Consider the following 24,593-nt stretch of genomic DNA (forward strand, 5'->3'; position numbering starts at 1 on the left):
CAGAGCAGCAACCGGGGCTGTGTACATCTTGGCATTTGGACGCACCTCGACTGTGTGGTATAAACGTTTGGACGGATGGCGATTTGAATGTACCGTTAGTATGGTACGGTGTAAAAAGTGTGTTCGACAGGAGATATACAAAAACGTGTAAGTTTATGCGAAAGGAGAAATTAAAAATATATAAATGTGAATACACGAAATCCACGTTTGCTCACGTCAATAAACATGTCATTGAATCAATATCTAAATTACTTGATGCAGAAGTTGTGCACTGAAAAGTTAAGTAGTGTAGTATGGAAAGAGTATCTCTTAAAGTGTTTCTTAAATGCTGAATAACAAAAATGTTCGACTCGTGATAATAGAAAACTTCAGTTCAGTACAGTTTGCTTCTGAGTCGAACATCCAATTTTTAAGCCAAAATGCATTTCATAAATTATTAAAAAATATAAATTTCATTTTATTTCAATTTAGTACGTTTATACACTAAATGTTTATCGAATTAAACTCTTGCAGAAAAAGTGCATAATTTTATATTTTGGTGAATTTAAAACATAACCAAAAAAGGTATTTATTTTGCATTCGGTGTTATGAATTGGTTAAATCAGCGCGTTATTAATTATGAAATGAAAACATAATTATTTATTATGTAATGCAAGCAACTGTGTCATCAAACCACAAGAAGAAAACAAAACACATATTGTGTGGTCGATTTTAGCTTAATTCATCAATTCACTTTATACATTCCAACTATACTCGCTTGTTACAAATTTCTCTACTATTTTCCTGTTCGTGTTCCATTCTAGCCTATCGGCTGCCCTTAACCATGATTGCCCACTCTTTTTCTAATAATTCCAACATGTTGATTACCTCTCTCTCTCTCTCTATCTCTCTCTCTCTTTCTCTCTCTCTCTCTCTCTCTCTCTCTCTCTCTCTCTCTCTCTCTCTCTCTCTCTCTCTCTCTCTCTCTCTTTCTCTCTCGCTCTCTCTCTCGCTCTCTCTCTGTCTATCTCATTACCTGTTCGCCGCCAAGCTTCAAGCCTCTTGGATCCATTAGTTCGATACAATTTCCATTTAACGAGTTTGCTAATGATTTTCTACGACGAATGATAAGATTAATCCGGCAAGAAGAAATTGCATACCTTCCATTCCACGATAGTTTGGCGTTCCACACACAAAAAAATAACACAACGATTCTACTGCGCTTTACCATCTACGGTGCTATTTCCGGGATTTCCACTCGGCACCCCTTTAAACTAAAAAGCGTTGGCGCGGTTTAAACATTTTACTAACTTTCTGCTAGCTGCTTCCTACTCCGAACAATGTGTAGTGAATGGGAAGGTTTTGGGCAGGCGTTCTAAAATACTGAACGTTTTTGCCGTGAACGTTTCCAACGGCCCGCTTTTCTCTCGGCAGCAATGTAGATGTAGATAAAAATGGGAATATTTACGATATCGATCGAGTTTCTTCTCTCCCAGCCCAATCGATACACCTACGATCCACAAACGGTGATGTGAAAGTACTATTAAATATCAGCGGGAGTAGAGTTTTTTGTCGGGTTCGTTCATCAGTCTTCTTTTCAACACATGTACATCTTTTGTGTGACATAAGGGGGGGGGGGGGGATTGGGGAGGGGATCGTTTTATCGGTTCCAGTTAATACTAGCTAATTTGTTTACGCAACCATCAACATTCGCTAGCCGAAGAGAAGTTTAGTCGTTTCGCGCAAAATTGCACCTGATAGGCTGAAGACGAATGCTGCTACCACCATGTGGCGAGTTTCTGGTATGTTTAAACTTACAGTACGCTCTTCGCAAATAGGAGAGGAAAATGAAATCGTTTTAAAAGAAGGATACGAATTTTATGCTTTATACTCTGATGGAATGCAACAACGGATGATTACAAATGACCGATGCAATATGACGCACATTGATGCTATCGTCGATGGTTGTTCGTTTGCTTACTTCACTGTCTTCCAGTGCAATTGAGCATTTTATTTTTTTGAGTTGTTGTTACTTCAGCTAGAACACTAGGAAATTGTTTCCACGCACGCTCACTCAACACTAACGGGAGCTAAAATGGCACTGGGGGTGGTTGCGGTATGCAAACGTATGCAAAGAGAAGTGATTCAATAACTACGCGCACGTGTACGAACGTATTCGACTAGAGACTAGAGCGATTCTTTACACCGGTGACAGGTGACGACAGCCTAAGATAATACTCCTTTCCTTTCCAACTTCTATAGCTACAAATATCTATTGACGTGTTTTTTTTTACTTCGATTTACAGTAAGAGAACTACCAGCAAGTCTGCATTTGATCTAGAGGGCAGTGCGTTCATCGTACACGACCACTGCATCCTGATCGGCGGCGTGGGGCAGTGCGGCAAGATTTTGCGACCGCGACCGGCACAGGGCAATAATGGCAGCTTCATCATTACGCATCCTGTTGCGTCGTTTTTTACTAAAATTCACCTACAGCAAGAGAAAAAGATGAATTAATGGCATGTCAACTACGGTGGTTGCATTATAGCTTTTAAGTGTATGCGTTCTTAGTACCTTCGCGTACAGCTCCTCCAGATCGTCCGCATTGGACAGGGGGCGCTGCTTATTCTTACCCCACGAAGGTAGGGATCGTGTCCGGTAGGTGGTGTTCGTGTCACCCTCATTCTCATCGTTGATCACTGAGGAAAATATTTACCGATCCGTAGAATTAGATTCAAGGCGAAAGGTTTTTTTTCAGGGCTATGCCCAGCCAAGGGCGAGCTGTCTTACCTCCACTGGAAGCGTACAGTGGATTGATCGCCCACATCGACTTGTGCAGTTGCGTGTGTACCAGCTGACTCTGCTGTGGTGACTGGTGGTTATGACCTGAGGAAGATTGATGATGTTGATGCTGTATCTGTTGTTGCTGCTGCTGCTGCTGCTGTTGATGATGCTGATGATGGTGCTCTCTACAATGAAATATGATACATTATTTAGCATATCCTCGCTTTACTCGATGACTTCACACGATTCAACCTTTGTTGCTGCTGGTGATGTTGTTGCTGATGTTGTTGATAGTGAAGGTACTGTTGTTGTTGTTGTTGTTGTTGGTGCTGCTGCTGCTGCTGCTGCTGAGCTGATGGATGATGATAGTACTGGTGCTGGTTGTAGGGACTGTACTGCTGCTGTCCGTGTATGTGGTGCCCATGCAGCTGTACGTGTTGCTGCTGCTGCTGATGATGGTGATGTTGCTGTTGCTGTTGCTGCTGCTGTTGATTGTATTGTTGTTGCTGTTGCTGATAATGTATGCATTGATGTTGGTGATGTTGCTGCTGTTGCTGCTGCTGTGTATGATGATGATGGTGAGCGTACTGCTGGGCGGCGTACTGCTGCGGTGAACTGCCGTACTTTAGGTGGCCGTAGTCCTGCCCACCGGATGCCATGCTGTTGCACTGCTGCTGCTGCTGCTGGTGGTTGGTCGTGGTTGCTGGGACGGCGCTACAGGTATGGTGTGCACATCCGCCGGCAGGATGGGTTGAAGCATGATGTAGCGAGCTGTTGCTGCCGCTCGCTGCGGTGTGCTGCGGGGTGTTGGTGCTGGTGGAGGGCGGTGGCGGGGCACTATACTGCGGTGGACAGATGCCGATCGATAGGGGCATCACTAGTTGGTTCGAGTCGCTGCTGGTGCACGATTTGGCTACAATCGAGCTTTGGGAGGCTTTCGAAGTATTGTGAAAGAAATCAAGATATTTTAATTACATCGTACTCAAAAGAAATGCCTATTCAAGGATCAAGCAACAAGAAAAGATAGGGCGTGATGGACTATCATCAAAGACTATGAAAGGGAAGACATGGCTACGGTTGTAATATCGTTCAATAAATTACACCATCAAAACTTGAAGCTCAGACCTGCTAGTTCAAGGATGGCAAAGTCGAAATGATACGCCGAAATAATCTATAACTGGATGAAATACTGTCAAAACCAATTTTTGTTTGAAGTGTTCTCCAGAGGGATAAATCAAAAGTTCAAAGTAAAACAATCGACGTAAAATCAAATTTCAAATATTTCGCATGCCAACATGATTCAAAAACTGTTTTATGATCTATATCGTTTTGCTAAATAAATATTATATACAACAAGAAGCTTAGACATAAGCGATACTAAGCTTGAAATGATGAAAGTTTTGAAGTATTACAAATAGAAGCATCAGGCCTGAGTCACGATCCCTCAGAGAATTACAGCAAGCGATGAAAATGAGCTTGCAACGTGCAAAAGACCTCGTTCAAACCTACCGTTTCCGTTGTTAGCGGTCGTCGTGTAGTAGCTCGAGTTGAGCAGTTTGCGCGTACGTGGCTGCACCCAGCAGCAGAAGAAGAGTGTTGCTAGGATCAGTATCAGTATCACGACCGTTCCGATCAGTATACCCCAGATCAGCGTCGGTAGGCCCCAGATCGACTTTGCCGCGGTGGCCTCAATCGGATACATTCGTGCGGTTAGCGTCACCGATTGCTGGTACAGTCCAGTGGTCGTGTTGAGTAGCAGCACATCCTCTGGCCCTGGAAATGGGGACGAAAAGTGAAGAACACGGGAGAAGAAAAAAAAGCCCCAAAACGAGGGAAATGAGTTAAGAGGGACACCAAGCAGTAGATTCGGTCCCAAGATTATGGAGCACAAAATGAAATGGTAAAAGATTGCAAAAATCACAGCTCACACACACACAGCTCCGGGGTCGGGGTGGGGTGGGTATACCTGGCAGGACGACGAAATCATCGGTCTGTACCACAGTGGTCAGAATTGTTGGCGAGGTGGCGGCGGGTACTGATGAACTCATTTCGGACCCATTGCCCAGCGCGTCCGACGGTCGATAACCTGCTGTGGCCGGCGGTATGGTTACTGGATAAACGCGTGCCTCGTGCAGCACGGTCGTACTGACCAAGCGGTCCAGCTTGTCCAACAGCCCAACGGTACCGGCTCCGGCCGCCGACGCCATAGGTGTGGGCGTCGTCGAGGAGCCAAAGAATGACGTAGCCATTGTGTCGTACTGACGCACCGCCCCGGGAGCGGGAGTATCGTGTTTTTCGAAGCTGTAGAGCTTCTACCGCCTCATACAGCGACAAACGAACAAGCTAGTGTATATAACCACTTGTTGAGCGTACTTCCGTTAGGGGAAAGTCAACACACGCACACACACAAACTCAGCACACACTGGACGCAACAACGCACTCGGAGTCTCGAGCAGGCGTCAGTGAGTGGACACTTGAAATGCTAACTTCCGTCGAAATCACTGAAATCTCTTCGTCTGGCGTCATAAAATGGGAATCGTTTTAGGAAATGAAGCAGCGAAATGGGGCGGATAAACAACAACTAACATACACACACAAACATAAAAAGAAAAACCACCCTTCAAAATGAAAACGAAAGCGAAATGACTGGCCCCAGCTGGCTCGGCTAACAAACGGAACATCATTTTTCGCTCGACTCTTCGACACTCTTCCCAACCGGCTGGAAAGCGCTTGCTGGCAATCTGACCATCGGCGAGCATCGTCGCCTGACCCTTTGCTCTTGGAGCACCACGGGTTCCACGGGAATGGAATCAAAACGGCGGAAATGAAACGGAGATGTGCAAAGTTTTGTGATTGAATTATCAAACGCTGCTCAGCACTTCAGCACGGAATGGAAGAATTCCCGCCCGCCTCGAACCAAACCCCGAGACTGGCAGGTTTTTGGGGCTTTCGGTCGGTAGCCGTTTTGAGCCATCGGCGTCACACTCGTGCACACGTTTTATGCTAATCGCTTCGACTTCAATTAGTGCACGCGGAAGGGCATACCGGTACCGGCGGAAATGGAAACATATTTCGGCCTCGCCCGTCGACTTCCAATTTCGTGGAGCACCGCGTGGTTGAATTAGCGAACCAAAAGTCTGCTGACCAGGAGGAGAGGCCACACCACCGTCACGTCTTGTAAAGGCGTGTCCATTTTTAGACCAACCGACCGATTGATTCAGTGTCAAGCCTCGAACGAAAGGGAGGGAATTCCAAATACAAATAATTACTACCATTTGACGGGGCCGTTGAGCGAGGCGGTTGTGGAATAAAGTTTTCAATTGTGGCTTTCGATCATTTCGTTCGCGGACCAATGCGGTGCGTTAGCATGTGCAGGGCTAATCCGTGGATGTGGTCATGATTCAAGGTTCGCGCTGAGGTGGGATGAGCTCATCAGTGATGGACTTTTGCTTTTTTGCTTTTTTGCTACATTCATCACAATTGCACTTTCGTTCATTGTGTTTAAAATTGTATTGACATTCACTCTGTTACTTCCAATATGACCTCACGGGTTAGGAGAGGCTGTACAAGTGTAGAAATAATGTAATGATAATAATTATGTCAAACAATATAGCAGCAAATTTGACGCATTTTAATTTCCACGTCAAGCTCCCATTGATGAGTGCGTTTCAAAATATGGTTCGCTGTTCGTGTTCATGGATTAAATCGATTAAACAAAGAGGCATAACATATTTCTATACCGAATTGGGCACAGCTATCCTACTGGGGCAACCGCCATTGCCAGTAGACGAATTCCACCAACACATACGGGGGAAACAGGGAAAACGTTCTCGTAAACTCTTGGCTTTGCTGTTTCGTCTTTGATTGACGTATTAATCGACAGTTGTTCCAAGAACTGGTAGATCATTAAGCCAAATGCGTCAAATGCTATGAAGGCTCAATTCTGCATGAAATTGTACGAAACAGGTAAAACACGAACGATAATGCGTTATGAAAGAATCTGTATCCTGTTCCTGTTTTATTTAACGATAGGATGAAGAAGGATAAAGGAGTTTCATTTAAAAGATGTTGCTGTTGTTGTCTAATTATAGAGATTTTAGACCTTTTGGGGACTCTTTCACTTCTACATTTTCTTTCACAACAATAATAATGCATCTTTTACAGGAACAAAATGTCTCACAACATTACAGGGTTTTCCAATAGTTCTCATAGCTTTGGGACGCTTTATTGACTTTTTCTTAAGTGAAATGAACTTAAAGTAACGAGAATTGGACTCTATAGCATCCTTGTTGGACAAATCCAATAGGAATTTACAAGGAGCCTGTCCTAAAAGGGTGCCATAGAGTCCAATTTCCATCAAAAGAAGTTCACTTCCCTTAAGAAAGAGTCGAGGAAGTGTCCCACAACTATGAGAACCCTTGGAAAACCCTGTATCGTTTTAACTGTCCCAAGAGAAAACTTAGCTTCAACAAAGTATAGCAGTAACTAAAAATCCTACATCCAAATGTGCACATACAAACACACACACACACAAACAGCTTAACCATACAGTCCAAAACGAAAAAAGTGTACGAAGTCTTAAATAATCCTGAAAGCATTGTACGCCTTCGCTCCCGGGCATGCTTTTCCTGTAATTAAGATTTTTAAAAAGACATACTTGCGCGAAACTGTGTCACATTCTTGGGCTAACGAAAATAAAACCCATTCACTAAACCACAGCTTCATTCGGATTCACCGCGTCTATCTACTCGAAACAACGCTTAACAATGGTGTACTGGTTTTTTTTTGTATTTCACTTCACTCCTACCTTGTGCTTTCTTCCATTTCCAACATTGAGTTTGCTGGAGCGCTCACCGCCTGTTTCACAGTGAAGAATGTTCTACTATGCACACGTAGCTAGCCGAAGCGATGTGGTTGTTTTCGTGTATCATTGTATTCAACCGGCTCAGGCAGCAGTTGGTTTGTTGCTTCAAACCCCATCGCCTTCTAGTAGTGTTGACCCACATCCCCACACGACGTGAAGCTAGGTAGATGTGAATTTGTTAATGCACAGAGACACACGGGGTTTTGTGTGGTTTGTGCAACGGTGTATTCATCTTCCAAAATAAGGTGCATTTGGACCTTCAGTGACATATTCTAACGTGTTCCAATGAAGCTCACCCGCCCTGCACTTCATTGTCGTTAAGAAGCTACCCTAATGCTTGCAAGCACATTAAGTGAAAGTAAGCTCTCAACGTGAAGCTCTCACCACTTCGCAAGCCGCATAAAATGTGCCCAACGTTAATGAAAGGTTTTCGCATCCACAGATTAGTCCCGCACATTCTGCAAATGCATTCACTCGAGGCCAATTAGTGCAGATTAGTAGGAGGAACGCAAGTTTGTTTTTGTATTTCCAATCCACAGTTAAAGTAAAAAACTGTGTCAATCCTCAACTGATGAGCCCTCGTATGCACTGAAAATGGAAGCATCCTTATCCGGGCGAATGGTGGCTAAATTGAATGCGAATTCCTTTCTACCGCTTTCAATTACGCATCCGGCACCAGGCATCGTACGTTGGAGGAAAGTGTCGAGTAACAGATTAATTAAGGGCAAAATCGTCACACATTAATCCATCCGCACAGCGCTAAGTGTAAGGTAGAGCAAGGTGAGAAGCTGTGCAACAGCCACTAATGTAAAACCATTCCTAGTGGTTCTTTTTCGTGTACGCTTCTCGCTCAATGTACGGGAATATGTCGTTCGTCAAGGGGTTTTTTCATTCCTGTAAAGCTCGTTCTACTACTTCGGCTTTACTCAGTTTTCATTTTCATTGCCCGGAGAATAAGGCCCGGCTTTGATCTTCGCACTCGACAACGCAACCCAACGCCTTCGGGTGGCCGAGTTGATGTGCAGCCAAGGGAATGCACACACTGCAGGGAAGAAACATTTTCCCACGCGCGTTGCTGCGTGAAATATGCTTCTAGTGTATTCGCTGCAGCTTGGTTTTGAAAAACGAAAAACGGAAGCTACGGGAATGCTGGTGTATGGGTGTTCCACTTATTAATGGGTAATACGCGGATTCGAGCAATGATACGGTTCCTATGATTTGATTACGCAGTTGTTCATGAGGTTGGAACCGTATTTTAATGGTAAGGGATCTCATTGAATGTACGGTTTCTATTCTTCTAGGAAATCCTTTTTTTCCTATTTCAGTAAACTTTTGTTAGAACAATCAAAGAGAGTTTTATGAAATCCTTCTTAACAAGAACAGCATGGATTGTAAAATATGGCAAGGCTAACGTATACAATGAATAATCAATCCGGATTGACGACTTAAATAAATGTAGCTTCGAATAATTACTGAAATACTTAAGTTCAGTCTATAACAATAACATTGAATTGATAGAAATGATCGTTTTCCTAATTTAATTACGTTGCTGTATGGAATTTAATTGAAGTTATTGCATTGCAGTTACGCAGAATGAAGCGTTAAATTATCCTTACAAGTATATTTGTTTATATTTTTTCAAGTAAATACCATATATCAGTGCTCTTCGTCGAATGTTCGGTATACATTTTCATACATTGCATCTTTTGTAAGCTCTGGAGCTTATTTAAGTATTCATAATCGTCGATCAACGGTCATCTTCCTGTACATCGTTTATTTCGAATATTTTCAAATGGAAATTAAGGTACATAAAGACGTGCCAACTCCCACTACCTAAATTAGCACCACATTGCTCCCCCCTAAAAACGAAGACATTTGATAAGAAACAATAGTGACATTCCTTAAATGGAAGACACATGAATAAAGCAAAAGTCCCTCTAAAACTCAAAAGCAACAACCGACCCATTTCACTCATTTCAAACGTGGGCAATGGGAGCCTCCCACCCCCGCAAACCGGACAAACTGTGTAGACATTTAGCAGACTACTTGGCCGGTGTTATCATCTCTAAAGGCTCCCTCGTCTCGCCGCTACACGCTCCGGGCTGTGAACGGTTACGCACGTGTGAAAATCCATTTCGTTGAAAAGACGCAAAACCGGCCCATTTTCAGCGCCATCTCACAAACTCAGCGGCTTTGTGTCTGTTTAAAATTAGTATTTTAGATCACATCTTCAACAAAAAACACCCACACGTCGTAGTCGTTAGAACTTGCTCGGTAACTGAAACTGAATGCTCGGCGTACTGGTGGCAAATGTGCTCTTACTACTTTGAACACATTTTTGCAATTAAAAGCAAACCATCCGGACGCTTTCCGCCCATCGTTCCAGCTGCCACTGTCCACAGCATGTCACAGCAAGCAGCAGCGTGGGTTCCATCACCCAGGTAAGACTTTCACATCAAAGTGTATTATCCTACCTAACAACGCGCACAGGCTTTACCGTCACCCCTGGATGGAGAGGTTCCACCTGGGAGCTTCCAGGGATTGGTTCGGTTAATTCACTTAAATCTCGAGCCGTTCTAATCCTCGCTGAGCAATTCGATCGCATGAATTACTGTACATTTCGAAGCGACGTCAGCGGCCACTAATTCTTTCCGTTTCCGAAATCAAAACCAACCAAATCCCAAATGCCAAATGCAACAACCGCCAGCAACACCTGATTAGCTGCTCCCGATTCCACATCCACAAAACGGGAAGCAAAAAGAAGATGGTGGTTGGCCAGGGTGACAGAAGGTCAAAGTGAGTTGTATTATTGTCCTCCCCGCATGACCGGCGGCAAACACGGTGCAGAACCACTGTTTTGCCGAATGGCCGCTCGTGGTCGATCGTTGCAGGTGCCGATCCTGGGAGAGGTTGTGTGCGGTACCATTTTACCACCTAATCCCGCTAATCCTATTACCGATACGCGCACAGGACAGACAGGAGACAGCAGTTGAAGCACGGTACAGCTGCACCAAAGCAAAGCAAAATGCGCGGGTTCCCTTTTGCCCGACGCTACTTCCATTGGCCACAGTTGGGTAACCTGAAAGGCTTTTAGCCTCAGGCATACCTCAATACACACACACGCAGTGTCGTGCTTTATTGAAAAGGGAGGAAAACCTACAACGATGTCGCTGCCGGTCATGAATAACCGTGCCCTTGTCGATTGTTGCGGAACAAAGTGGCAGATGGGGTAAGGGTAAGAAATAATCAATGTAAGCGAAAAACAGAAGAAAAAAACAGTAAAAATGCTCACAACCACATGCTTCAAACGCATACAAACACAATGTGAAATTGATTTCCACCCACGAATGATCAACTTTGCATGCGATCGCATGTGATGGGCTTCATCAAACGTTAAGTATTCACAAATGATAAAAAATCAAGTTTCCACTTTTCGAGTAATTGTAAATATGTAGTTACACAGGCTGTATATGCTATCTTTTTGCATTGTAACGTCACTTCCAACATCACACATTCACACAATATCATTCCAAACTTCATTTCGCCGCACTATTAATACCACTCGTAGGCAAATCCATGCCCTGCGTTATACTCGCTAGCCATAGGAACCACCACAACTACAAACGCAATATACACTATTGTGCCACTACTACGATAACTTCGGCAGCTTCAAAACTTAGTCGTAGCACACGCGTTACTGCACGCGACACTCGAAGCCCCTTGCTACCGAACAGCGTGGTGGGGCACAGCGAGAGCGTTAGTTTTCCGCATTGCACACAAAAACACGGCAGTGAATAAATATTAACAATCGTCGAACAAATCACTTCACCGGAGCAGCGACGGAAAGCCATATTGTTTTTCCCCTCGTGCGCGAGGTTACACGAGGGGCCACGTAACACACTATGGTGAGGGAAACGGTAATATTAATCATTTGCGTACCACCGCGTACTACTGACTCACTGTCTTCCCGATCCGGCCATATGTTATTTGTAGTGCTTGATTGTATTTTGTGTGTGTTTTGGGGATTTTTTTTATCTAATGATATTCAACCTCCACCACACCGCACACACACATGGCACAAAACACTTGGCGAGCACTCTTGTGTGTTGTCAGCGGCACCACTGCCAGCTGATATTACGGCAGCGTGTTGATCGCGCACGGCAGAATCGATGTAGAATGTAAACAATATTCATCTGGCCCGGGAGCTTACACCGCCAGACGCGACCGTCGATGTGTGCAGCGGCAGCATTTGTGTACGAATGGATCGGGCCCCGAACGACGGCACGAACCGAACCCCGACGCTTAAACAACACGCGAAGCGGAAGCTTAGCCAGGCAGGGCTGTCAAACGCGCTGGTAGTACATTGAGTAAACGAATCTTCTTAGTACAGGCAGGATTGTTTTTAAGTAGAGCAATTCGAAGTATTGTTAAAAAAAACTGTTGAGGGTTTCGATTTTTATTAGGATTTTTTTAAATGCCTCAATATGAAAAGTATTTTTATAATAACGAAATAATGAATATTGATTATGGCGTTTGGTTGATGTATAAGAGCATGAAAAAAAAAAAATTCAAATGTTCACCTGTACATATGTATACCTCTATTCGACAGCCCTCCAAAAAGGACTCTACAATGCAATAGTTCGCCAGGAGGGACAGCAAAACTGAAAACGTATCTCTTACTTTCCCTTTTTCGTCTATAGGCCCACACAGGCAAGCATGGCACGAAGTCGAAAAATTGGTTTCGTTTTCACTTCGTGCTTTTGCACTCGTTTCCATCGTCTGTAAGTGCGATAAGCGAAAACCTACCGATTCGAAGTATAAAGTGAAGCTTGCTGAGTACTAAGAGCTGTAAACATACAATTGTTTCATTTATCAGCAAATATTTCAATCCCAGGCATCATTTGTATCAACAACAAGAGTTGTTGGTTAAACCGACGCTCCGATGTGACGTTCGATATTTTGTGAGGATCCATTAATTTATCCTCATTTACACTGTCTTTTGGTATATTTAGTTCACTCTATCTTTTATCATCACGTTGAAGGTTTGCCATTATCATCAACCCATTACCCCAATCGCTACTGCCGGCGGTCGCCGGTTGTAACGGAATGAAAGAAACACAGACAAGTCCAAAAAACCAAAAGTGCATTTCATTTGCCCTACTCGGCGCTCCCCCGAAACGGGAGGAATGCGCCAGTGCTTTGGTTTTAGCGCAAAACCAGCTGACGTTCGTCCAAATGTTGTCATTTTCATCACTCATTGCGACCACTGCTGCCGGCGCCACCACCATTACGGAACATGGACACTTCTTGTAAGGATCCAGCCACCAGGCCCACCAGGGACACTAGATGGTACACGCGATAGAAGCCTACACGGAGAAGGCACATAACCTAGTGCACACACACACACACACTTACGGTTCTGCGGTTGCTTAATCCAAAACGATGCAGTATGTAAGTTCTGTTTGGAGGAAGCCTCGGGTCGCTGGTGATGGTACGCCGTAGATTGATCTAAATTCCACCGTCCAGGGCACGTGACCGGAAATGTGCCGGTTCAAAAGGTGTATCTGTGTGCGTGCGTGTGTGTGTGAGTGTATGTAAGTTTGTGATGCACTAGGCAAAGCTCCGCACGATAGGTCTAAGTGGTTCAACGGCTACGAGCCGTCGGCCCCCACGGTGATAAATTGTTGCACCAAACGGAGGAGTCGTTTTCCTTTTTTGGTGCTGGTGGTGCTGGTTTCATTTTTTAATCGTTCCCTTCTTCCGGGCTGTGGGGGAAAAAAGGACACTCTCCGTCCGTGATGTGCCGTCGGTGTCGGGGTGGATTATGTTATGGTAAACTTATTAAAAAGGATGAAAATTTTTCACGTCACAGCTATTGTGGGTCTGGAAAGTGTCACCGTACTGTTTTTTTGGGAGAAGATAGTGGGTTTTTACAAATTGCACACCAAACAACAGTTTTATGGCACATTAGGATGAAGCTACCATTTTTAGGTGCTGTGTCGGACGATTCTAAAGGACCGAATAGACGATTAAAAAATGGGCAGCATCTAGGGTGTTTGTGTTTGTAATGAGGTGATATTTTCCGGCCACAATGTTTGAAGATGAGTCAAAAATATAGTACAGTTAATATGGTGAAGGTTTCTTCTCATTTTTAATCCTCACGAAACGATGTCATTTGTTAGTTTGACTCTTCTTCTTCTTCTATTCGGCGTAACGTCGTACGCAGACATGCCGGCCTATACAGGCTTTCTAGACTTAATTCATTTCCACGTAGACGAATAGTTGATCCTTGCTACGGGGGGACGGTCCATTCTGGGCTTGAACCCATGACGGGCATGTTATTGAGTTGTTCGAGTTGACGACTGTACCACGGGACCACCCCTAAGTTTGACTCACAGGAACGAAACAAAAAGATACATCAATTGCTGCAGCATTTCACAATCAAGTCCTGCTCCAACTATACTAGCACGGCATCAATACAACCCATCAAAATGAATGACAAATTATTCCTAGAACTTTTCCGCCCCAGTAAAATGCTACTTCAGCACTGCGAATCGCTCTGCTTTTGAAGTGCGTGCGTGTATGACGTACACACGTCACATTAGCCCCGAGCTGTCGAGCACAAAATTCGGAGACGAAAAATGAAAAGTGCAACGCAATTGAAATGGTACACGTTAAATAAAAAAAATCCCAAGCAAACGAACACAAACGTACCCACGTCCGGGCTGTCGGATGCAGGATTTGGTGCTGAAAATAATGTCCACTTTTTATGATTTGATTCCCTGTCTTTTCCGACCGTTGACCATTTACTCTTCTCTCAGTGTTTCGTTGTTCTTGGGGTGGTCAAACGGAAACGCTTTTCTTTGCGATCGTTTACAAATTTCAAAGCAATAGTGCTGTGATGGCCTTGGCGATGGCGATTGGTATGTGCAATAGGTAAAGCTCCTTGCTATCTATGCGCTTGAGAAGGCACACTGGTTTGCCCCGAGACGTTTGTCGGGACGCATCGGGGGGAAACAAAATGGTTCGGATGGTGCACACAAGTCAAGCACACAGGCACTGTGCTCACCGTATCGGGGATCTAGATTTTGCAAGCTCTTCAATCGTTACTTGGCCTTTGTGACGTTCGTTTCATCTTCAAAGAAAGTTGATTCCTGCTTCAACCCCGATAATGAACATTCTGTCAAACTGTCGGATCTGTCCGTCGTCAGAATTTGGGTAGAGAGCAAATGGTTGCTTGCCTTACCTGTGTAATCATTCCACGTAGAATGTAGAACCTACACGAACTGGCAGCAGCAGTAGATGGTACTGCTAACCGGAAGAAATGTAACTTTCTCTCTCTCTCTCACTCTCTCTCGCTTCGTTGATAAGTATTTTAAAATTCTGCTTATTACACAAACATCAAAGAATTACATTTCCATCAGTAAATATGACAGCTGATGTTGCAGCGATGTGCATTTCATAGGGGAAAAGGCGAAAAAAACAATATTCATTCCTTAACTCATTGAACCGTCTATAAATTGGTACACATTGTGCAGACCTTCGTGGAACGATTGTCCACTTTGATGCACCATTTCCATTCCGATTGACGTAATGAATATTCAACCAAAGAGCAGGAAAAGCAAACTTGCCGCAGGGGACAGACAATTATTATGAACGCATATTGGTGATTATACTACCTCGAAGTGATAGCGATCTGGAGATGAACGCACATTCCGTGCCCCATAATACCGAACCTGTCAATCCATCATCATCCATTTCATCATCCATCGCCATGTCATGGGGATGTACATCGGGTTGGATGCTGCGAAGGGGGCTTACACCGACTGTGACTCGATTGAAGCGCTTCAATCGAAATTGTTAAGCAGAAACACTGTAAAACCACATTTCAAAAATACTTCAGCACAGTACCGCTCCCATGTGACTGGGGAGAACTGGGGAGTTTCGACTCGATTGAGGCTGCCACATGACTTTGATGAGTGCCCCCCCACCGCCCCGTAGCCTTACGGTGTAGATTGGCAGATGAATGTTAATTAAAATTGTTCCAAACGCACCGTGGAGCAGCTGAAAAGCATCAACACGTGCCGTCGGGGGAGAGAAATGGGTCGGCCCCGGTGCTTATGCCGGCAATGGTGGTAGACACCGATCCGCAACCCATTTGGGTGAGATTTGTCTGGTTCACGGTCGAGGTCGTCTGCTCAACGTTGCTCGGTCTATTTGAATAGAGTAACCGCAACCTATAGACAATCAAAGGGATTAAATGTTTAAACAAAAGACGTACTCAGACCAAGAATGGTATTGGCTTGCCCCTCTCCTTCGTGTAAATGTGTAAACATTCTTCAATTGTAATTAAGATTGTGGATTGTTGGACTTTCTTTGCTTCATTTTTTGTGCTGTTTTTTGTTTGATTAATTGAAATGTATTTCATTACAAAGCTTCGATATTTAAAGCTTCAAAAAATCACCGTGACACCACATAAAATGAAAAACCATGGCGTTTCCTATACAAAGATTAAACAAAAGAACTTCTAGCAAGCTTGTTACTCGCTCAAAACAGAAGTAAAATGGATTGAAAGTGTAACAGAGGCATGAATGCATAGCTTAGCTGTTGCTCAATACTGTCCTTACAGAAGACATCATCAATATGTTATGCATTGAATCATTGCTCCACAAATAGAACTGCCTCCAACAACCAGCATCAGCCTGAACGCGGGAAAGCAGCATGAGCAGAAAACAATGCACACGAAAGCCTCGGGATTCAAGATTGAAGTGCACATTTTATATGCTACCACCCAGTTAGTATTTCCCAGTCATGCGATAGCTGTGTTATAAGGTATAAAACAAAACAAAAATAAAAAGATTGCAGTAAGAAAGCTCACTAACCGCAACAAAATAATAAAAATAGAACATGCAACACACCGCAATGAAATGATGCAACTTTTACCAGCCGGTTGAGTTTTGATTGATTAAATTGTGTTCGTATCTCGAGCGAAGCAAAAACAGCGAGAAGAACGAAGGACAGCACATTCTTTGGCAAAGTTTTTTTTTAATGCTTCCTGCAATTCATTCAGCGCGAATGGAATATCTTGCTGGGCCGGGAGTTGAAGTAGTAAGGCATGAAAAGAACCGTGTGTCACCGTGTCACAGGCTGAAGGGAGTGCACACAGCCATCTCTTACTTTACGAACATTTTGCTTATTCCTTATTACATCCCCTGCCCCTGCCAAAGATGCACTTCTTTGGTCCATTCTCTGTCGGTTAAAAGCAAGCGCCCCAAACAAGCACCGACGGCGGATGATTATTAAAAACAATAAAAACTTTCCCACGCAACGGCATGAACGGTGGCACGGTGGCGTAAAACTGCACAACAAACTACCATCCACCGACGGCAAGTCAAAAAGGGGGAAAAAAGTCGAGCACAGTGTCATGCGGTTAAAAAATGCATCTCAGATGACATGGTGGCATGGATTTTGTTATTGTTGTTGTTGCTGTTGTTGTTGTTGTTGTTGTTGTTGTTGTTGGCAGGATATCCCATTTACAGCCTTTCACCAAATCGGGTTTTTTTGCGTACCACATTCCACAACGGTCGCGCGTCCTTCACGAAAACAGCTGCAAAACTATTCGGTTCAGCGAGTGTACAACAAGTGAAATAAATTCTAGCCCACACACACACACACAACCACGCACAGCGAAAATAGTGAGCAGCAGTACACAAAACAAGGGCAGGGGCTGCGAAGATGAATATTTTAGCACCACTGACATCGAAGGACATCGTGACAGCGTGAAAATAGGAATTGAAGAAAACAAATGGAAAACCCGCCAGACAAACTGTTTGCGGGACCGATAAACTATGTGTGACTATGATTGTTCAAAACCTGCTGACTAGTTGGAAGCTGCCAACTTGTGGGGTTTCTTGTAAACGGAACCTGGCTGTGCAACTGACGGTAGTTGAAAATTCAAAATGAGCTGTGAGACATGTGGCAACTAAGCAACAAAGCTCAGAAAAGTAACATAATTTATAGACATGCTACTGTATCGAAATTTTTGACGGGCTTTTCAGGAATGGTTTCATCGAGAAAAGGTACAATACCATTATGTGTATAAAAGTTTCGAATTGCTCTGATCCTCATTAGTGGAAAATTTTACATTCAATTTCAAAATAATCACTCGCCAATTCCAAAATAAGTATTACAGTGGGGGAACGTAGTTAACAGACTTCTCTCGGTACATTTTCAGCTCATTATGATTGCCGCACTATTAACGCATTTACCACCGATGGATGCTTTCTCCGATGGTGCAGTAAAGCTCCAAAAATGCAAATTTTCAAATAAAATAAAAAGAAGTATTTAACCCTGCCGTTTCCACACAATTTCCCACACAACACGGATCAAGGGGTAAAACGAATGCCATTGTTATCTGGTATAAATTAAGCACTTCCCGGGAAGCGTTTTCCCTCGCAACGCGCTCATCGGCTTTCAATCGAACGTTAGCGGGAATTACGCACATTTCCAGCAAGGTTTTACATTGCCGGGTACACATGAAACAAAAAAAAAAGATAACTTTTCGGCTCTACTGCACAAACGGCCGAAACTGGCCACATTTTCAACAGCCAGCGAAGTTTCGGGCAGTTTTGGGAACCCCCAACTGTTATTGGGGATTTGGTGTTGTTTATAGGGCACGCTTAAGCTCACAGTAGAAAGCTCTAGACGGGCTCTAGGACGGTGAGGGTGTGACAGTATATTATTCTTTCAATTTTGACCTCAACTTCTTCTCGGACCAAACCACCACCAGCAGCAGGAATGGTTTGAAGTGCCACATCACGGCCAAACGCTACCAGAACGAGTGTAGGTTAGGTTGCAAACACATAAGGCAAATAATTTTTACACTGAAAGAAGAAGGCAACAAAATAACCTGAGTTCCCGGAGGAGAGTCGAGCTAGTAACGCTTGCCCAGAAAGGGGACACCGAACCTAGCCTTGCGGGGGAATGAATTGTTTAATCTTTTTTTTTTTCTTTTTTCAGTGGAGATTTTCAAAGCATTAAAGCAAGGTGGTGGTGGAGAACGGATATTTATTGAGGATTTAGTTTGCCTTCTAAATCCCCAGGAGATAATGTGTGCACTCCTGTCGTAATATTACCTTTGGGCATATCGGAACGGCTGGCAAGAATGAAGAATGAGGCGCCAGTCGATTCCTCGCTCCCTTTTATATTACGTAGGTACTTTTGGAGGTTCTTTTGGTACGCCATCAATCGATAGGATGGAGAGGTTGGGTAAGAAACGATGGTAAAGAAAGCAATGGTACAATAGAAAATCCCTACGATAAATATAAACCAAACAACTTTGAGTGGAATTTTTTGGCTGCAAATCTTTTTCATACGTTTCACGAAAAGGTTGAGCACCAAATTGATTAAGATGTTGGTGTATATTGAAGGATTTTGTAGCATTTTATATATTAAAAAAGTGTAATTGTAGATGATGTATTCCCAAGTTGTTTTTTACTTCAATTAACTGCGTTGGTTATTCTTCACTAAAAACACTCGCTCGCGAATATTTATTTCGTTCTTTCTGAATTAAAAAAAATCTCATGTTTTCATTTTTTTTAAATCATTTTTACCCAAACCACTAGGCAACAAAGAATGAAAACGAAAGGAAGGAAACACAAACCCGTAAAACCGTTATTAGTTTCGGATTTACCGACAAGTCTCTCCTCCCAATGCACCATCGCCAGCTTTGTATCACGTGTCGTTTGTCGTGTGGCGGGAAAAAAAGAAAGAAAAAAACCTTTAACTGAAGTGTTAATAAGGCTACGGGTAGCGAAAAGGAAAGGAAGCTGAGAAAGTTGCTCCTACACATCGCTCCCTAAAAAAACCCGGTGTCGCTCAGTGGGTGTCAAAGCCGCTCTAAATGAAGCTGTGAAGCAATACGGATGAAGCGCGGGAAGAGACTCGCAATCGGTTCGATATTTTGTGTGCCTGTTCGCTGCTCGAGTGCCGTATTGATGTTGAGTTTATTGCTTCCTCCCGTAGAAGACTCAGCACTAAAAAAAAAGTGCCCGTACCGGTGTGTGAAAAAAAAACTCTCCGGTAGGGTGAAAACCGTTCTTCAGCGGCGAGACTTTCCACGTACAGGGAAAGGAAGCGAAATGTAATTGCAGTTTAATAGTTTACCGGAGGTGGGGGGAGGGTGAACCAAAGGGGAACGCGCACGTATTTTAGTATTTTGTGAAAAGTTCAAGTTGAAAACTTTCCACTCGAAGGTCTTATGAGTTGGGTATGGACTGGAGGACGAAAACGATACGCTCCACCATCGCGAAAGGAGCAGACACAGTGCCACCGGAGCACCCGGTGGACAAGGAATTGAAAACTGAAATTAAAATTCCTTCACCAGTTGCTTGGCTCGGAATAGGGCGGAGGAGGAAAATGTGGCTGAATTTTGTGGCTTTCTCGCTGCCTTTCTATGCAAAACGATTGGAATATTGGCTGGTGGCTACATTTTTGAGATTGAACATGAAATTTGAAATTTGTGGATGGTTTTACAACGAGACATATACACACAAATCAGTGCTGAAAAAAATGTCATAACAATAAATTTGACATTTTTGCATGGCAAAATAGGCATGAAAAATAAAGTACCCCAAAAGCTGGACGGTGTTCTGTTTCATCCGATTGAGTAACAAATTGAAGCACACTGTACGATGTATTACATTTATTTATTTTTATATTGGGGTTTTGCCAAGATGATTTGAATAAGGTTGCAATTTTTGGAACCCAGAGTGGCATTGTTGCTAGGCCGAACCATGAAATTACGTTGATACGAAATTGGGACAATTATGGTGAAACATTTGTTTTAAATCTGATATAACCACCATATTGTTTTTTTTTTTCTTGGATTATGTATAAAAAGCTTTAATGTGTCAAAGATGTGTTCGAATTCGATTTAGATGTTTAAATGTAAAATTGTATTTGTTATGCCGGCAGTCATTTACCAGATAACGTAAACCTAAATAAATAAATAAATAAATAAACATTAATAACAATCTTAATCAATATCATTGAATTTAAAAGAAAATATCAGAAAAACCCGTACCAAACACATAACACAATCCATATTATTTCAGTTTCATGTGTCATTCAACACGTCATGAGTTCAAGCCCTGAAAGGACCGTCCCCCCCGTTGCTAGGACTGACCAACCGACTGCGTGCGTACTGAATAAAGTCTCGAAAGCCTGCTATAGGCCGGTATGTCCGTGTAGGACGTTTACACCATATAGAGGATGTCATTCAACATAATAAATGTTGAGTAATGCAATTAAATACAAACTTTAACCTATACACTTTCCATTTCTTTTAACTATATGAGGAATGTTTCATAAATTTTAAATTTTACTACATTAGTTTATAAATTATTCCAATTTTATGGCATTACGAGCTGCTTGACCTGTGTTTCAATGTTTGACTGAGTATTTCATGTAATTAAATTAAATTAAGTCCATTTTCCAAATATCAAAAAGTACTGTGTCATTTATATTGCCCCACGCCCACCCAAGCTTTGGGGGAAAGTTTAACGGTAACCACCATCAGCACAAAAAAAAAAAACCTCACTCCATTAGTCCCATCCCTGCAAGCCGGCACCACTACTTTATGTTCCTTTTCGGTTTCTCTCTATTTCGGAAAAGGACACTTCTCTAACACGGTAAAAAGGTCAACGATGAGGTAATAAAAATACCCCAGCACCCGGCTGAACCCTGCCGTGGCAGTGGCTGTGAATCTCGGTTTAGTGTTACTTTCAAACCCTAAACACAACAAGTACCAAAAAGTACCCAACGCAATTCCCACCGTACAGCGTCTCAAAACAGCATGGTTGGGGTGGGAGGAGGTATACGGATTAGAGATTGTCTCCTGGGTAATCTTAACTTCATACTGAGCCGTTAGCCGTATAGCTTTCATCCGTCGAGATTGTACGAATAAAAAAGAAAGATGGGGGAGGATGGAGGAAGGAGGGGACACGTTTCAAGATTACCCAGAGACGCTTACAGAGGCGGAGCAGAAGAAGGCAGGGAAAAATAAAACACATTTTCTTTCGCCGTGGAGACGCCTGGTCGTTTGTGATTGACGATCGCGTCGGACTCGCTCGGAAGAGAATTGTGCTCAATCGATTGAGCAGTATCTGCGATACGACAAGTCGTAAACCAGGGCCAGCAAACAAGACCAATTCATCATTCATCCTGCCAATGGGGCCATCCCAAAAACGCCGACCAGTTGAGCTGACGAAATTAATAATGCATAATGTTTACTCCACTCCAGCCGAGCGTGGGCTCGTTATGGGACTGCTTTTACTGGCGCTTGTATGTGTGTGTGTGTTTTGGTTTTAGATACATATCGATGTGTACGTATGTGTGTTGAAGTATTTGCACAAAAATAACACACTCGAAACAGGGGCAAGGAACAAACAAACAAACCAATCCAAATGCCAAAACTCGACCACCTGCGATCGGTAAATGGCGCCAAACGGGCAGCGAAACAGCTGTCCGACGACGCGAACTCATTCCATCATGTGCTCGCCACCACTCGCTCCACAACATTTCCACGAACATGGTCAATCCTTTTGTCTTGCCGTCGCGGTTCTGTTGACCTACAAACAAAACAAAAAAGTAGCCTTTTTCACCTCCCGCCCAAATCACCATGGCTACGGACTGGCGTTATTGGGAGCCAGTGGAAACAAAAGACACCAACCAGCAACTAAGCTTGTGGCAAGGTGCCCCGGGTGAGTGGAGCTCGCAGTGTGTGCAGGGGTAAATATCGATTTTCATCCTCCATTACCGGTGCCCACCCTCGGCGAGAGCGTTCTGCCTTTTTAACTCACCCCATCGCCATGGATGGGTGGACAATTTTAACCCACGTTCTTCTCTTCATACGTACGTGTGAGTGTGTTTGTGTATACGTTTCTTTCGCTCCTGGCTAATGTCTCACAGTGAAAAACAGCAAAAAAAAGGAATCCGTTCCGCCGCCATCAGAACAAATGGCACAACCAAACAAAGAAACCCCACAATGGCTGCCACGGTGAGGTAGTACCAGACTGGAGGGCAACCGTTGCCAACTGTCACAAAGAAGCCCAACACAGTTGGCTGGCTGAGTATGAGAGCTGTGTAGAGCTGAGCACGATACATACCCCAACCAGGTTACCCATCTCCCGCTTGCATACTTACATCACGGATCGAACGCGGCGAGGCGAGTTGAACGACACTCTTCTCTTCTTTTCGGCACTGTAGACTGTAGGCTCGTTTACATAATCCAGAGCGGCAATCGAAAACGGCCGTCCACTATGCGGCGCTCCATCGACACTTCCCCTCGCCAGTATCTTTTGTGTAGCGTGGTTTGCAGTTTGTTTCGAATTTTAGCAGCTTCCTCCATGCGCGTAATTTCAGCACACAAAAACAACTGTTTTACATCTCTCGAAGCAACACGCAGTGACTCACACACTCAACACAACACACACACACACGCTCACACGTTTAATGTTGTGGAAAAAAATGGTCGTTTTATGTGCAGCAGCGAGACCATTATCGAGCACTCGGGATGGAGCCTGTTCCACAGACTGCGCTGCTGACTCACGAATCTCGCCGCCACTATCGAATAAACACATCATCAGCACGAATGCACTTGGTCCCTTCTTCTTCGCGACGCGCACAGAAAACTCTCCACTAGCACGCGCGGTCGAACTGCGGACATTCGGTTCGGTTCGATGCAATAAAATGGCAATTAACTTACGCTCTCCTCCATCACTGACCGATTTATCGCTATCCCTGGCTGTTTTCGGTAAAAGGTAAAATCTGCCTTCCCTCTGGCTGCGAAACGAAACGACAGAGAGACAGAGGAGGCACGCGCAGCCACAGAACGACCCACGAAAGGACACGGGGTGGCAACAGCACACACACACACACACAGCACGCCGTGCGTTAATGATGTTAATGTTGGTTAGTGCAGGATCCCTCCGATTGCTTCGATGGGGCTTTGTGTGTGCGTATGTGTGTGTACTACGTACAGTGGTGGTTGCACGGTGAGTGCTTTGATGCTGGATGCTGCTTTCTTTCTGCTGCTGCTGCTGCTCTTGTTGTTGTTAGCCATTTTCACCTCATCTGTGTGTGCGAATCTCGAAATCAGGCTTTATGGCGGCACCCGACGAGTAGGTGGTTGGGCTCTTACACTCCATATTTTTCCTCACACAATCGAACTTTTTCACTCCCCCACACATGGGGCACGCACACTCTCCTATACACGTTTGCCTGCTGCAGCCAGGACCGTACAGAACCGGAAATGCACCACAACTTCTCGCTCACTCATTACCACTACCGCCCATCGCACGGTGATTTGTGTTTTCATCCGTCGGATTAAAAACAACGCTCATTTGCCTTCAATCTCCGCCATTGAAGCAAATTCAACGTCGAAGTTTTTCACGACCCTCCGACTGCGACTGTGTGCATACGGCGGTGGGCGCACGTGAGTTGCCAGGCAGCGCTTGAGTTTCAAAACATTAGACACTCAGCGAGCGCCCAAGTGTGAGTGGCGCACAGAGCTGTGCATTTTCCTGGCCGTCTTTTCCACAGCTGTCAAGGATGTAGGACAAAATCAAAATATTTAAAAAAAAAACATTAATTTCATTCGATTATTGGTGATAAAAAAATAGAAAAAAAAATTAAACTCACGTTTATAGTTTTCATTCCAATTATGCTGTCGTTTCTTTTAAAATCGCGTGCATGCTTCATGTGAAACGTCACCTTCAGACAGTGCTGTACAACATCGGAGCAGGCGTGAAAGCTCCCGTGGAAAACGTCACCACTCGCCTGCTACTTGTTGACAATAAACGGAAAGTTGTCCCGAATGCTTCATTACATTTTACCAATGAATCACAACCCGGCAAAAGCTCCCTCCCGCAAGGGATTTAATGAGGAAAAATGATTTGCAGTCATG

At 43.9% G+C, this 24,593-nt stretch overlaps 1 protein-coding gene across 9 annotated transcripts; it reads right to left on the reverse strand.

Annotated features, from left to right (window-relative positions):
* Nucleotides 1–697: 697 nt before the first annotated feature.
* Nucleotides 698–24,118, reverse strand: LOC120894806 (UPF0746 protein DDB_G0281095-like). Of its 9 annotated transcripts, none has more exons than XM_040297631.1 (7): nt 11,838–11,879; nt 4,730–5,279; nt 4,273–4,536; nt 3,016–3,697; nt 2,770–2,948; nt 2,554–2,678; nt 698–2,469 (listed from the first exon to the last, which is right to left on the reverse strand). In XM_040297631.1, the coding sequence occupies exons 2-7, from the start codon at nt 5,010–5,012 to the stop codon at nt 2,317–2,319; spliced, it is 1,686 nt and encodes a 561-aa protein (XP_040153565.1). In that variant the 5' UTR covers nt 5,013–5,279; nt 11,838–11,879; the 3' UTR covers nt 698–2,316. The 9 variants fall into 9 exon arrangements, with proteins under 9 accessions (XP_040153565.1, XP_040153566.1, XP_040153562.1 ...); XM_040297632.1 differs by lacking the exon at nt 11,838–11,879 and adding an exon at nt 11,678–11,827; XM_040297628.1 differs by lacking the exon at nt 11,838–11,879 and adding an exon at nt 11,588–11,827.
* Between the last annotated feature and the right edge of the window lie 475 nt (nt 24,119–24,593).

This window comes from Anopheles arabiensis, chromosome 2, assembly GCF_016920715.1.
Source record: "Anopheles arabiensis isolate DONGOLA chromosome 2, AaraD3, whole genome shotgun sequence".
Lineage (NCBI taxonomy): Eukaryota > Metazoa > Arthropoda > Insecta > Diptera > Culicidae > Anopheles > Anopheles arabiensis.